Source organism: Hyperoodon ampullatus (assembly GCF_949752795.1).
Source record: "Hyperoodon ampullatus genome assembly, chromosome: 9".
In the NCBI taxonomy this organism is placed as follows: domain Eukaryota; kingdom Metazoa; phylum Chordata; class Mammalia; order Artiodactyla; family Ziphiidae; genus Hyperoodon; species Hyperoodon ampullatus.
Window position 1 is genome coordinate 71,159,949 of NC_136922.1, and position 16,872 is coordinate 71,176,820.

Here is a 16,872-nt window from a genome sequence, read left to right on the forward strand (position 1 = left end):
GAAAGATACACAAACACACACACACACACACACATACACATACACACAATGGAATATTACTCAGCCATATAAAGAGAATGAAATATTGCCATTTGCAGCAACATGGATGGACCTAGAAAATATCATACTGAGTGAAGTTGTCAGAGAAAGACAAATATTATATGATATCACTTACATGTGGAATCTAAAAAATAATACAAATGAATATATGCAAAACAGAAACAGATTCACAGACATAGAAAACAAACTTATGGTTACTAAAGGGGAAAAGGAGGTAGAAAGGAATAAATTAGGAGTATGGGATTAATAGATACAAACTGTATACATAAAATAGGTAAGCAACAAGGATTTACTATATAGCACAGGGAACAATATTCAGTAATAACCTGTAGTGGAAAATAATCTGAATCACTGTGCTGTGCACCTGAAACTAACACAATATTGTAAATCAACTATATGTCAGTAAAGAATAAATAAATAAATGATTTTTTAAAAATAAAGGGACTTCAGTACTACAAGAAAAAAAATATTGTGGTTACTTTTTTTTCTCTTTGTAGATTGCATGTCTTTTTCCCTTTGCCTTTGGACTTGATCATCCCAACACTCTCACCAACACAGTGTTTTCCTGTCTTTGGGAGTCTGTTTTGCTTCACAGGAGATACATTAGTATTTTTCCACCTCAGACTTTAGGATCTCATCTTAGTTCACCTTAGACACACTCCAGGAAAGCAGCAGTATACAATGGAAAAAGGTTTAGACACAGAATTTGTCCAACTGAAACGTAATGTATGTCACATAGGTAATTTCAAATTTTCTACGAGCCACATTAAAAAAGGAAAAAGAAACAGGTGAAATTAATTATAATAATATTTTTTATTTGACTGAACATATCCAAAATATTAACATTTTAACAAGCGGCAGTAGCCACACTTCAAGTGCTCAATAGCTACATATGCCTACTATATCAGGCAATAGAGATTTAGAGTCAAATGGACCTGGATTCAAATTCTAGCTCTGCCAATTACTTGCCATTTACCTGCCAAATCTGTTTCATCACATTAAAAATAACTATGTCCACAAGATTTAGTGTATACAGAAGTAGCAATATAATGTTGTACATATGAAACATATAATGTTATAAACCAGTTACCTAAATAAACAATAACTTAAAAAATAAATGTCTACCACCCACAAAAATAAAATAATAACTATCTCCAGATACTGTTATGAGAATTAAAATGGCATACACAAAGAACTTAACGCAAGGCCTGACATACAGGGGTGCTCATTAAGTGAGAATTCCCTCACCCTAACCTTCTACTCTAAAACTGAATGCTGGCTCAATATAGAATAATCTGTGCCCTAGCCTATTTCCTTCCCTTCTACCCCTACTACAAACTATATAGCCTTTTCCCCCACCTTCACAGCTCTACCTCCTGGCTTCCTAGCATCTATAAACTTCACTGTGTGGACTTCTAGAAGCCATGGAACCTCTTAGTCATGACCTAAGTATGTGGTCCTAAGAAATGAAGAGACCTGTGCCTGAAAACTTCCTTCTCCTCTGACCCTGTCTCATCCATCTCCCCAGCAGTTGCCACTGCTGCAGCTTCCCCGGCAACTGCCATCAACAGCAATGCTTCCTCACCAGAGACAGACTGACCCTCCAACACTGAAAAGGATTATTCTACAAAATAACTGGCCAGACCCTCCAAAAGTGTCAAGGTCAAAAAAGATAAACAGTGACCAAGGAACTGTCACAGACTAAAAGAGACTAGAGAGACACGAAAAATAAAAATGAAATATAGGATTCTGGGTAGGATCTTGGTATAGAAAGGGGACATTAGTGGGAAAACCAGTGAAATTCAAACAAGGTCTGTAGAGTAGTTAATAGTATTATATCAATGTCAATTTCCTGGTCTCCATAATTGTCCTGTGGTTGTGCATAATGTTAAAATTGGGGGGATATAAGATGAGTAAGGTCTGAGGAGCTAATGAATAACATGGTGATGATAGTTAATAACACTGTATTATATAACTGAACTTGGCTAAGAGAGTAAATGTTCTCACGGAATGAAATTTCTTACAATAGAAGTCTGCTCTGCTACATCCTGTGTTCCTGTAACATGAATTAGCTCATAGGCAACTGGTGAGAAAGAATGGAGAAAGAATTTTCAGTGTAAAGCAGAAGCTGCACTGGTTCACATCCAATTTTCTTCCCAGATCATTAATGTTTTGCCTCATTAATAATAACAGCTGAAGGCTAAGTACACTAAAGGCAGCAAGCTAAGAAGGAATCAGTATTATACATTCAACCTTTCTCCTAGAAGTGCTTAAAGCAAGGTTAACCGGGATCTTTGTTTTCAAAAAAAAATAAAGTTATAAATAAATAAATAAAACAAAGTAACACAAAACAATGAGCTGAGCATACATCTCTGGGATCAGTACATTTTATACAAAGCTTGCAATCTTTCCTCTACTTGCAACTTCTGATAATAATGCCCCTGGCCCTTGTAAATATAGATAGCCTCAACCCTTCTTTATATAGTCTTCCATCAAGCTACCTTCACCTTTTTTGTTTTAAGTAAAATCCGACATTTACTGCAGTGTTTATTTATTAGAAAGTTCATATGTCTCTCTTTTTTTTTTTTTTTTGTGGTACGCGGGCCTCTCACTGTTGTGGCCTCTCCCGTTGCGGAGCACAGGCTCCGGACGCGCAGGCTCAGCGGCCATGGCTCACAGGCCCAGCCGCTCTGCGGCATGTGGGATCTTCCCGGACCGGGGCACGAACCTGTGTCCCCTGCATCGGCAGGCAGACTCTCAACCACTGTGCCACCAGGGAAGCCCCATATGTCTTTTAAATGGTGCTATTGGAATTGGTGTTATTTTCATTAGTGCTCTGGTTACAAACATGCATAAGCCCTAGTAACTTAAGTATGAATTTACGAACTACGTTTTCCAGAAATGCATATATAATATTATCGTAAAAATGCTGCATTTCCACATAGTCTGAATACATAAAATGCTATCCGAGGATAATTTAAAATATAAACTGTCAAACTACCTTGTTTCCAAAGATTACTTATATATCAATAAAATGTGTTATTAATACCAATTTTATATTTAGCCATAAATTCAAAATTTAGTCATGCATTTCCGTATTAGTCACACATTTCTTACATAGATAGGATACTCTAATGTAAGGACATGTGTCTAGAAAGCATTTTTGTTCATAAAACTAAAAAGATACTTTAAACAGTGTCTTTTACTATATTACATCATGCTAAAGAAGATTTTAGTATAAGACTTTTGGTTCATAAAAAGAAAGCAACAATTACTGCTTAATGATTATTTGTTATTAAATAACATGATACCAATCACTAAGCATTCTTATATGTAAATAGCTCCTGCTAGCAACAAGCATTATGAAAGAAAATTTGTGTTATTTGTACATGACAGAGATATAGCACAATTAACTCATTAAAAATACAGTTCAACTGAAGTAGCTACAATTCAGTATATCAACCTCAATTTGAATACACTATTTCTGAAATTAATTTATATAATAAATATAAATTACTTTAATATTTACATAAATGAATAGTGTTCTCTTTTTTACATAGTCTATGATATGCTAGGGTACTGTTATGGACCCATGCAACCCTGAATTTTAAGGAGCCTTTTTTTTTTTTCCCAACTACCTATTCAAATTCACTTTGTTAGAGATAGTATGTTTCTCATAGAAAAAAGTTACTGCACAATTGTCTGCTTATAGTGTGACCTCTTTCACTTGGGTGGGTATCCTCTCCACCACTAAGCGAGGATGTAACCTTGTCAAACCAAAGGCAAAAGAATAATGAGTGCACGACAGGCTAACCCAGCATGGAAAGGTTGTTAAGGAGGTTGCAGAAACAGTTCCCCGAATGACAAAATAAAAGTATACTCCAAAGAGTAGGTTAATATTAAAGAAAGCACTCAAGAACATGAGAAGCATTTAATTCCCATCCTTGGATGGCTGCCATACAAAACTTCACTCAAATTTATTTCATTAGTTACTGACCAGATTTACTTAATATGTTTTCAAATCTTGGTAGAACAGGTTTGACTGAGACACATTTAGAAAATATCTATTTCCACAAAGTACTAGCCAAAGGTAAGTATGAACTAGTAGATAACGTTTTGCTTTTACCAATTATAAATTATCACCCAACAAAAGACAATCATTCCAATTCAAGAATCAGAACTATAAGTTGGAAGTCTTCACCAAACAGGATTTTACTATCATTAAAACAAGTAACAGTAATTGCTACATTAATTGCCACTCCAAAGCACTACCTGGCATAACAGGGAATCATATTAAAACATTTTTATAAGTAGCTGAAACCAGAAGAAATTAGGCAAGTTCTGTTGCAGTCTTCTCAATGTAAATTTACTTTTAAAATAAACAAACAAATCTCAAGCATGTACTAGGACTATCATTGTGTCAGTTATGTACATTTTGACATTCCTTTTCTACACTATGATTGGAATGAAATTTTTGTTCTGGACCAGTCTTAATACTTTAACAGAGAAACAGTGCCACCTTTTGGTCCCAAACAAAAGCCTCCAGTCTACTAGTCTTCCAAACTTCCTTTTTTCAGTTAAATTACCGATATATATAAATGTCACTATATTTCATGTCACAATTATCATCGTCTAGAAATATTTTGTAGCTACACAAGCTAATAAACCACGAGAGTAACTTAAGAGTTGCTTCCAAAATGTGGAATTTCAAAATTACCCAAATACCAAGTTCATGTACTCTAGATCATCAATATAATAATTTCTAATCAACATTTCATTAAACACGTTCTGCCAAATCCAGGTATGTCAGTCAACTGATATATTTTAAGTATAAAAGAAAAATCCTTTCTTATAGCACTGTTACATTTCAAAATTGATTTTGAAAAATGCATTATATCAATATTTTAAATGGACCTATTAATTTCATAATTGACAATATGGTATAAACAGTGAATTGCTAGTTAAATCAGATAATTATAAATAATCTTATATATGAATATAGTATGTTTCTGATTTACTTACACTAATGACACAATGTCACCACGTTGTACTTCAAAATTCCTCACTTTCCAGTGGTTCAAAAGCACCACATCAGATGACTGGCTCCCCCCAGGATTTAAAGAAGGCTAAAAAATAAGATGAAAGAGACACATCTATCATTTGTATTTTTCATTCTTCATGGTTCCTTGCACTTCATAGCTGTAGTGCAGTGCAATAAAACATTTCTAATATGGTAGCTTTCAACAAATTGCTGTTCTAAAATAACTGTAAATGATGAGTTTTCAAAAAGGCTCGTTGGGATTCTTCACAGAGAACCAGAAAAAAAAAAATACATTACCAATACTTATTTGAAAGGAAAATATGCTAGATTTTCAAATCTTTACTAAACTCCAACAAAGAGCATGGAAACCTGTAAGAAGAATTAAAAGGAAAAAGTGAATCAAACCTCCCAACAAAATATCCGGATAGGATCTGATTCCACAGTAAGTACACATTATCATTCCATCTGGAGAAAAGAAGAAATAATCTCAAATCAACCAGGAAAACACCCATATGAAGAAGCAAAGGGACCAGAAGAAACAAGTGATAGGATAATCTTGGAAAATATGGGAATTTGCCAATTTGACCTCTCTTTTCTCCAGGGAGCATGCAACAAGGGTCCTGGCTCCAGTTTAAGCCTAATAAGTAACCTTCACCTTAGGATTCAGACAAGTCTAGATGTGCCTAAGGATTGATGGGGCAAAAACTGAGAAACATTTCGTGTAAGAATTCACCTGAAGGTCAGGAATCATCTAGTCATAAAAAACTGACTGAGGAGCCATAAAGCCAACATACCTGTCACCTGGACAGGGGTGCAGAAAAAGCCAATGGATATCAAGTCTGAAACCTGATGGTGGACAAAAGAATGAGAAAAAGTAGGAGAGCCTTTTCACCATTGACCCTCCAGGGTCTCTGAGAATGTCATAGGGGAAACAGCAATTTCTGCGGTGGTGGGAAAGGTACCAAACCACAGCTGAGGCGCTCCACCTTCACAGATGGTGGCTGCAAGAGGAGACACAGCCACAGCAACCAGGGCAGGAGCGAGGAAAACAGTACATGCCAGACAACAGCCCGTCCCTGGAGCAGTAGTGACATACTCTTTTTTAAAGATTCCTGGTATTACTTGTAGGTCCTACAAAGCAGATGTGGGCAAAGCTGTGGAAATTCTGCATGGGGGCTATTATCATGATCTTATTTTTGACTCCCCAGATTTTTTGTGGCCAAAAAATATTGGTTATCCTTGGGGGTCTCAAACCCTTCTACAGCTTCTGCAACTCCTTTATGCGATAATGCCTAAATATCTCTAACTTTAGTTTTGAATTCCCTGCTAATCATCACTTGACTATCTGACATAAAATTCAACATGATTAAATGGAATTTGTCATCATTTCCTACCAAAACAATTTTCTTCCTTATTTTCTTACATCCTATTTACCATTTCCCCAGTCAACCAACTTAAAATCTTAATTTATCTTTTTACTTCATATTCAACCAGTCACCAAGCTAAAGGGATTTTCTTTTCATAATATTTTTCACTAATGGCCCATCTTGTCTCCTCTCTACCAACATATTTCAAGCACCAGTCATCATATAACTTCATGCACCTATACTAGTCAGTCTCTCATCTCCAACTCAAAAGTGCATTATTCTATTTCTTTATAACTATAAAATCTTAAATTACTTAACTTTATTATACTCCAATTTCCCTACTAGTAAAATGGTGATATTTAGTAACTATTCTCTAATTAATAATTAAATAATAATAATAGCCAATACTTGTCGAGTACTTACCATGTGCAAGACATTGTTCTAAGGGCTTTACAAATATTAACTTATTCGGTGAGATCATGCATTTAAAGTGCTTAGAATAGTTCTTAGCCCATAGTTAAGCTCTCAATAACTTCTATTATTGATATTACTAAATCACAACTTTAATTAGAGGTAGTTTTGTACCCTTTCACCAGGTTCCTTCTCTGGCTCTATCCCTAATAAGGAACAGAGCTGATATGGCAGGATAAATCCAAGGGGCTTTGTTGGGCCATGGTGCTAGGGTATGGAGCTTTTGCCATCACACAGTAGGGTTAAGCTAAAAGTCACGCTTCCATAGGGGTTTATTCTTTCTCATCCATATTTCTCATTCATATTCTCTATTTCTTCCTCTCCCTCTCTGTCTTTGAGTTCTGTATCTTGCAAGTCCTTTCCCCTTATTTCTTTGTATTTCTCTTCCTACATAATTGATGTGGCAAAGGTGGCCTAGGGGGAGACCACCTGCACATAAAGAGAAAATCTCCTTTCCATTGCACTTGCACTGGGCCCGTTTCTTTTCCTTGCCATCAGAGTAGTGAAGAACAAAAGTGATTTAATTATTTCCAACTGCTCTTCCTTAGTGTCCTTTATTGTTTTTCAAAAGTTTGTGATTACAACTCTTAATAAGAAAGGCATTTTACACTTTACCCAATACACACATGCACGAATACACACATCTGAACAAAATGCCACAAAATAATAATTACCTTTGCTTCAAACACCCTGATATTTTCTTTCTCTCTTAATCTATGTTTTTAAAATTCTGTCTATAGCCAACCATATTAATTTCCCATCCACTATTATTGATTTGCAACCTACAAATAAATTGTAACCCACAGTGCTAACACCATAGCTTTACATGATTCTTCTTTAACCATTATCCTATGAGGCTGCTTTCTTCTGGAATTCTACCATCAGTTCTTTCATCTCTGCTTTATATTATTTCCTTAGAAAAGATCATCAATATTCTCAGTTGCAAATACCACCCATACACCTATGACTGTTAAAAGTAAAGTCCCAAATCACTTCCTCCTCTATACTCAATACATAGCACTGCATACTACAACACTTTGCATACTGTGATGTCAGTTTTCTTTACCTGTCTCCACATCTAAACGGGAAGCACTTTATCCATTATTGTGACCCCTAGTTAAATTTATACCCTACCCCCCAACTGCATTTCTGAAATTCTAGAACATAATTCTAATTGGTTGCTGGGCATCAAATTTGATCAAGCCGTTCCCCTACTTAAAATCCTTCACTAGCTTCCTGACACTACCAACATGACTGTCTTCAACATAAAAATGAAGAGACAGGGCTTTCCTGGTGGCGCAGTGGTTGAGAGTCCACCTGCCGATGCAGGGGACACGGGTTCGTGCCCCGGTCTGGAAAGATCCCACATGCCGCGGAGCGGCTGGGCCCGTGAGCCATGGTCGCTGAGCCTGTGTGTCCGGAGCCTGTGTTCCACAACGGGAGAGGCCACAACAGTGAGAGGCCCACACACCACAAAAATAAAATAAAATAAAAATCAAGAGACATATGATCTGCAGGACCCTACCAATCCCCACTTACATGGTTCCTACAAGTTACACTAAACCACAAGCAGTGCTCTCTATACACAGGTTAGTTCCTCACACTCCCAAGGCATCATCTAAGCAAAATTCCTGCCTGAAATGTTTCCCCCTCTTTCCCTCTTCCCACAATCTGTTTAACTCATACTTCAAAACAACACTTGAGGGCCCCGCCCTGTCGCCACGTTGTTCCCTTGGTGCTGGACGGAAGCAACTGCAGTCGGACCCGGGCAGTGCCGCCGACGCCTCCTGCCCGCCGAGTCCTCGACCCTCTCTCTTTCCTCACTGCACCTGGACGGGCTGGCCCGGAGCTCCCGGGCTTCCTCCCTGTGGCCACGAGAAACTCCCTGCACTCCTATATTGAGCCTGGCACAGTGGTGAACGGCTTTTCCTGCGGTCCGTGTCCAAGTGGATCTTCCCAACAGCCCTAGAGATAATGATGATATTTGAACTGAACAATTAAGGGTTCTGAAATCAGAGATTTTGAGATTAAAAATGGCAGGAAAATCATTGCTTTTTAAAGTAATTCTCCTTGGAGATGGTGGAGTTGGGAAGAGTTCTCTAATGAACAGATATGTGTCTAATAAGTTGGATACCCAGCTCTTCCATACAATAGGTGTGGAATTTTTAAATAAAGATTTGGAGGTGGATGGACATTTTGTTACCATACAGATTTGGGACACGGCCGGTCAAGAGTGATTCAGAAGCCTGAGGACGCCATTTTACAGAAGTTCTGACTGTTGCCTGCTTACTTTTGGCGTCGATGATTCTCAAAGCTTCCAGAATTTGAGTAACTGGAAGAAAAAATTCATATTATTATGCGGATGTGAAAAAGCCCGAAAGCTTTCCTTTTGTGATTTTGGGTAACAAGGTTGACATCAGCGAGCGGCACGTGTCTGCAGAAGAATTTCAAGCCTGGTGCAGGGACAACAGCGACCATCCTTACTTTGAAACAAGTGCAAAAGATGCCACGAATGTCACAGCGGCCTTTGAGGAAGCAGTTCGAGGAGTGCTTGCTACCAAGGATAGGTCAGATCACTTGATTCAGACAGACACAATTAGTCTGCAACGAAAGCCCAAGACCAGCTCATCTTGCTGTTGAAGTTAGAGAGGTTGCCTGTGCGATCTAACCAGCTCATACACTTGCACAGATAAGCACAGGGTGGAGACGAGAATTGGTGTTTGCAGCGATGGATCATGTACTCATAAAATTAAACTAACCATATTACTGCCTTGTTAGTGGGTGGGAGAAGGGACACATCCACTCACAGAAGACTCTATTTACTCAGTAATGGCACCTTACATTTATAAGTTGTAAAGGTTGTCTAATAATGTTTAATTTAAATATGTATGTTACAGAGCTAATAAATGAGATGACCAAGACTTTATAATTAAAACAAAACACTTGAGTATTCTAGAAGTTACTGTTTTTTCCCTGGGAAAATGGAGAACTACTTTTTCTATGTGTATATTTTTATGTAATTAGCATTCTGTTCCTGGTTCAGGGAAAACATGTCCTAAAGCAATAATGTTAGATATTAAAGATTAAAATCCAGAAAAAAAAAAAAACTTGAATTCCGTGAGGCAATCTCATAGGAATTCTTTCCTATCACTCCTTATCTCTCCTCCCCATTCCCATCTTCAGTCTCCATTAGCTGATCAAAACCCCCAAGTTCCCCATCAAAACCTGTGACTACTGCTATCATAGCAGTTTTAAGCACATATTATAATTATTGGATTGTCTCTCTCTCCAAGAGTCTATAAGCATTTTGAGAATAGATTATTTCCTATGTCTGTGTTCTTGGTACGTGGACAAGTAAGGTTGTTAATAAATTTTAGTGGAAAGAATTTTTTAAAAATCAATTAATGAAATTTCCAAAGACTCCCCAAAGCAACATGCCCAAAACAGAGACCATATTCCATCCTAGCCCCAAAATATACTTCCATACTCTCCTCCTTAGTTAACAGTTTCACCACTCACCTTATCCCCCATACTAGAAAACTCTTGAGTCCTTCTCAACTTCTCTCTCCGAGTCACCTATCACCAGACTTTCCCTCTTCCCAGAATGCCTTTTCCCTACTTGGAAAAATTCTGTTTATCTTTCAAAGCCCAGCTCAGATGATGGTGACTTCTCTGTGAAGCCTTAAAACAAAACACAACAAAACTTGAAGTTCCCTTGCAGAAATTAGGAAATTACATCCTGGTGCTCCATGGTTAGGGACAGAATAATCCCTATAGACTCAAATCTTAACACTTGCATTCATCTTTCCCTTACAGAATCAATCATCTACCAACTTTTCTAATGTCAATTGTTAGAACCAAAAGGTAATGCATTGTAAACAAAAGATTTATGTAGGGGAAAAAAAACCCAGAAGGAAGCACGTCTAATTTCAAGCAGTAAAATATTAGAATCATTAGTCAACACCTGGAAGACCTTGTTTGACTTTTACAAAGGAAACAATAGTTTTCTTTTACCTTTTCTCTCCTCCTCAAGGCTAAATTAATCATTCCCCCACCTGTGCTCCCTTAGCAATTTAGGTAAACTTCAGGGATAGCTCTTAAAACCTCATTACAGTATCTGCCTATACGTATGACTCTTTCACTGTAAGTTTCTCAGTTGCAGGAACCATATTTTATTCATTTTTGTATGCCCAATCCCAGAGCAGTGGTTGGAAAATAGTATTTCTATACTTTGAGTTTAAAAGATTAAAGGTGTTTGAAAGCATATTTAACTAAGATGTTTCCCAAGCAATGTACGTATTCTAAACAATGTATACATCTCTTGGACTTCCCTGGTGGCCCAGTGGTTAAGAATCTGCCTGCCAATGCAGGGAACATGGGTTCGAGCCCTGGTCTGAGAAGATCCCACATGCCGCAGAGCAACTAAGCCCATGCACCACAACTACTGAGCCTGTGCTCTAGAGCCCGTGCTCCACAACAAAGAGAAGCCACTGCAATGAGAAGTCTGCACACCGCAATGAAGAGTAGCCCCTGCTCGCCGCAGCTAGAGAAAGCCCACGTGCAGCAACAAAGACCCAATGCAGCCAAAATTTAATTAATTATTTTTTTAAATATAAACAATGTATATACATCTTCCAAGAAAATATACTCTGGGTAAGTTCAGTAAAAAAATTTTTGTGTTGCATCCAGTAGGCAATTTAAGCATTAGGAATAAAGTTGGACAGTGCTTTATTAGTATCCATAATAAGATAATGCTAATCAAAACAGAATAAAATTTTCTTTACAATTCATTTATAAATGTAAATAACACTTATGAATATTAATAACACTTTTCATAAAGAGAAACTTTCTGTAATTGGGAAACTGTTCCTATAGCACTATAAAAACCATAGTTGTTTGTACTTCAATTAAAATTTTTTTAAAAAATAAGTACACTTTACTTCCTGAGTTTTCTAAAACAACTTTTCAGAAGAAACATAATGCACTAACTTCAAAATGAAAATTTTATATAAGAAATGAAGAAAACTTCATTTGGATGATACAATTTTAGAAAAATTAGTAAACCATGTTATTTCTTGGAAATTTTACATCTTGTTTTTCCCTGTGGTAAGGGCAGTTTGCTTCAGACAGAGCAAGCAATCTTTTCAAACCAAAGAAGGTATACACATGAAATCTAAATTAAAAGTCATAAACTTTGGGAACCCAATGTAACCAAAGAGTCCATATTTTCTTGTCATGTTGTTAATATTTTAAATCCTAGATTCCCAGAGATTACATCAAAATTATAACCAACTGAAAATAACAATGTTTTTTGAAGTAAGAAACCTCAGAGAATATTTAATCTAGGAGTTTCTTTTTTTGTTTTAATTGAAGTATAATTGATTTACAATGTTGTGTTAGTTTCTGGTATACGGCAAAGTGAGTCAGTTATATATTTTTTTCAGATTATTTTCCATATATATAAAACTGAATGTATTCTTACTGAATATAGTTCCCTGTGCTGTACAGTAGGACCTTATTGTTTACCTATTTTGCATGTAGTAGTTTGTATCTGCTAATCCCAAACTCCTAATTTATCCCTCCCTGCCCCTTCCCCTTTGGTAACCATAAGTTTGTTTTCTATGTCTGTGAGTCTGTTTCTGTTTTGTATATAAGTTCATTTGTATCATATTTTAGAGTCCACATATGTGATATTATATGATATTTGTCTTTCTCTTTCTGACTTACTTCACTTAGTATGATAATCTCTAGGTCCATCCATGTTGCTGCAAATGACATTATTTCATTCTTTTTTATGGCTGAGTAATATTTCTTTGTGTGTATGTGTGTGCGCGCACATGCACACCTGTGTGTGTGTGTGTGTATATATATATATCTCACATCTTCTTTACCCATTCATCTGTTGATGGACATTTAGGTTGCTTCCATGTCTTGGCTATTGTAAATAGTGCTACTAAAAACATTGTGGGGTGCATGTATCTTTTCGAATTAGAGTTTTCTCCAAATATTTGCCCAGCAGTGGGAGTGCTGGATCATACAGCAACTCTATTTTTAGTTTTTTAAGGAACCTCCATACTGTTTTCCATGGTGGCTGCACCAATTTACGTTCCCACCAACAAGGCAGGAGTGTTCCCTTTCCTCCACAACCTGTCCAATCTAGGAGTTTCTACCTGTATCTCAAAATGTGTGACTGTGTCAGATGCTCCTGCTTGCAGTCAAGGAGATTTCCAGCAGCAAGGGGGAAAACACTGCTAGTCATTGGGATTACCAACAAAGAAGAAAATAAACCCAAAAGCAGCTCTGCCCTTCTTTACTTCAGTCATTTACATTCTCACACAATCAATTCCTTAGCTTCTACTGTGAGAACTAGGATTAAAAATCAAACAACTTAGATGAGTCTTTTGGACTTGTACACACTGTTGTATTTAAAATAGATAACCAACAAGGACCTACTATATAGCACAGGGAATGCTGCTCAATGTTCTGTAATAACCTAAATGGGAAAAGAATTTGAAAAAGAATAGACACATGTATATGTATAACTGAAAAAAAGAAAGAAAAGAGAAGAAAATCAAACAACTTAGATAAGTCTTTTGGATAGCCCTTGCTCTAAAGACAGAAAACTATGTTCAAAACTGGGCTCCACTTACTTACTAGCCAGATTACCTGAAACAAACTATTTAACGTTTCTAAACCTGATTTCCACATCTATAAAGTGGGGATTGCAGTACCACCCACCTCATAGGGTTCTCATATGAGAATTAAATCAGAGGATCCAGGAAACATTCTTAATAGTGCATGATACCAGTCAACAAATAAGATGATAATGAGGACTACAGCAACAATAGGACAAAGGGAAACAAAATCAAGTACAATATCCTTTCCATAAGATTCAAGATAAGATTAAGCCTTTGCTTATAGCCCTGAATGTTTTTCCTTTTAAAAACTGGCATACCTCTTTTTATTGCTCTTCACTTTATTGTGCTTCACAGATATTTTGTTTTTACAAATTGAAGGTTTGTGTCAACCCTGCATCAAGGGTCTATCAGCTCTATTTTTCCAACAATATATACTCACTTCATGTCTCTGTGTCAAATTTTGGTAATCCTAGCAATATTTCAAATTTTTCATTTATGATACTTGTTATGGTGATCTGGTCAGTAATCTTTGATGTTGTTATCATAATTGTTTGGGGGCGCCACAAACTGTGTCCATATAAAACAACAAATTTAATCGATAAATGTTGTGTGTGTTCTGACTGCTCCACCGACTGGTCATTCCCCCCACTCTGGCCTTCCCATTCCCTGAGACACAACAATATTGAAATTAGACCAGTCAATACCCCTACAATAAGTGTTCAAGTGAAAGGAAGAGTTATAGGTATCTCACGTTAAATCAGAAGCTAGAAATTAAAACCATGAAACTCAGATTGGGACTTGGACCCATGCACCAGGACTTGAACCCGGCCAAAACCCAGACTGGGACTTGAACCCACATTCTTTTAACTGAGATCACACACCTGGTCTCAGGACTTACTGAAGCTCAGGTTCTTGATGACTCACGGCAGAAACAATTCAGTGAGAGACAAAATGATAGGTAAAAAGTGGATGTATTTAGAGAGAAACACACTCCATAGACAGTGTGGGCCATCACAGAAGGTGAGAGAGGCACCAGGGTATGGGGTTGTCAGATTTTTTTTTTTTATGTCAGTGTACTTTTTTATTTTTTATTTTTTATTTTTTTATTTTGCGATATGCGGGCCTCTCACTGTTGTGGCCTCTCCCGTTGCGGAGCACAGGCTCCGGACGCGCAGGCTCAGCAGCCATGGCTCACGGAACCAGCCACTCCGCAGCATGTGGGATCTTCCCGGACCGGGGCACGAACCCATATCCCCTGCATCGGCAGGTGGACTCTCAACCACTGAGCCACCAGGGAAGCCCGGGTTGTCAGTTTTTATAGGGGCAGGTAACTTCATAGGCTAATGAGTGGGAGAAGTATTCCAGTTATTTTGGGGAAGGGGCAGAGATTTCCAGGATTGGGCCACTGCACGCTTTTTGATCTTTGATGGTCAGCCTCAGAACTGTTATGGAGCTGGTGGGTGTGTCATTTAGCATATGCTAATGTATTACAATGAGCATATAATGAGATTCAAGGTCCACTGGAAGCCAAATCTTCCACCATCTTGGACCTATTTGGTTCTAATCAGTTTACGTCGTGTCCTCGGGCTATGTCATTCTTTTAAAGGTTGTGCCCTGCCCCCTTCCCTCCTGTTTCAAAATGATTAAGCTTAGTGACTAAAGGATGTGGAAAGCCAAGAAAAGCTGAAAGCTAGGCCTCTTAGGCCAGTTAGCCAAATTGTGACTGCAAAGGAAAAGTTATTGACAAAAAGTAAAAGTGCTATTCTAGTGAACACACAAATGATAAGAAAGTGAAACAGCCTTATTGCTGATATGGAGAAAGTTTTAGTGGTCTAGAGAGAAGATCAAACCAGCCACAACATTCCCTTCGGCCAAAGCCAAATCCAGAGCAAGGTCCTAACTCTCTTCAATTCTGTGAAGGCTGAGAGAGGTGAAGAAGCTGCAGAAGAAAAGTTTGAAGCTAGTGGAGGTTGGTTCATGAGGTTTAAGGAAGGAAGCCATCTCCATAACATCAAAGTGCAAAGTGAAGCAGCAAGTGCTGATGCAGAAGCTGCCCAAATTATCTAGAAGTTCTAGCTAAGATAATTTATGAAGGTGGCTACACTAAACAACAGATTTTCAATGTAGATGAAATAGCCTTATACTAGAAGATGCCATCCAGAACTTTCATAGCTAGAGAGAAGTCCATGCCTGGCTTCAAAACTTCAAAGGACAGGGTGAGTCTCTTGTTAGGGGTTAATGCAGCTGGTAACTTTAAGCTGAAGCCACTGCTCAATTACCATTCTGAAAATCATAGGGCCTTTAAGAATTATGCTAAATCTACTCTGCCTGTGCTCTGTAAATGGAACAACAAAGTCTGAATGACAGCACATCTCTTTACAACATGGTTTACTGAATATTTTAAGGTCTGTGGAGACCTACTGCTCAGAAAAAATATTCCTTTCAAAATATGACTGCTTATTGACGATGCATTTGGTCATCGAAGAACTCTGACAGATGTACAACAAGACTAATGTTGTTTTTCACGCCTGCTAACACAACATCCATTCTGTAGCCCATGGATCAAGGAGGAATTTCAACTTTCAAGTGTTATTATTTAAGAAATAAATGTTGTAAGGCTATAGCTGCCATAGTTAGTGATTTCTCTGATGAATCAGGGCAAAGTAAATTGAAAACCTTCTGGAAAGGATGCACCATTCTAGATGCCATTAAAAACATTCATAATTCATGGGAAGGGGTCAAAATACCAACATTAACAGGAGTTTGGGAGAAGTTGATTCCAACCCTCACAGATGACTTTGAGGGGTGTAAGACCTCAGTGGAGGAAGAAATTGCAGATGTGGTAGAAACAGCAAGAGAACTAGAATTAGAAGTAGAGACTGAAGATGTAACTGAATTGCACAATTTCATGATAACACTAAAGGATGAGGAGTTCCTTCTTACTGAGCAAAGAAAGTGGTTTCTTGAGATGGAATCTACTCCTGGTGAAGATGATGTGAAGATGGTTGAAATGACAACAAAGGACTCAGAATATTACATAAACTTAGCTGATAAAGCAGTGGCAGGGTTTGAGAGGACTGACTCCAATTTTTTGTAACAAGTTCTACTGCTATCAAATAGCAGTGCAGGCGACAGAGATATTCCTTGTGAAAGGAAGAGTCAATTGATGCAGCAAACTTTATTTTTGTCTCATTTTAAGAAACTGCTACAAGGGACACGGGTTCGAGCCCTGGTCTGGGAAGATCCCACATGCCACGGAGCAACTAAGCCCGTGTACCACATCTACTGAGCCTGC

The 16,872-nt window shown here is 37.7% G+C and overlaps 1 protein-coding gene and 1 pseudogene across 2 annotated transcripts in view; one reads left to right on the top strand and one right to left on the bottom strand.

Annotated features, from left to right (window-relative positions):
- IMMP2L (inner mitochondrial membrane peptidase subunit 2) overlaps positions 1–16,872 on the bottom strand; it is a gene marked incomplete at its 5' end in the record, with an annotated part of 844,107 nt that overhangs the window by 787,554 nt on the left and 39,681 nt on the right. Inside the window, one exon of the mRNA XM_079711281.1 lies at positions 5,083–5,186. Within this exon, the coding sequence (XP_079567407.1) occupies positions 5,083–5,186 (104 nt within the window). The remainder of the gene's footprint in view (positions 1–5,082; positions 5,187–16,872) is intronic.
- Positions 8,973–9,579, top strand: LOC307057889 (ras-related protein Rab-9A-like; annotated as a pseudogene). The gene has a single exon. The product of its transcript is annotated as a ras-related protein Rab-9A-like (transcript).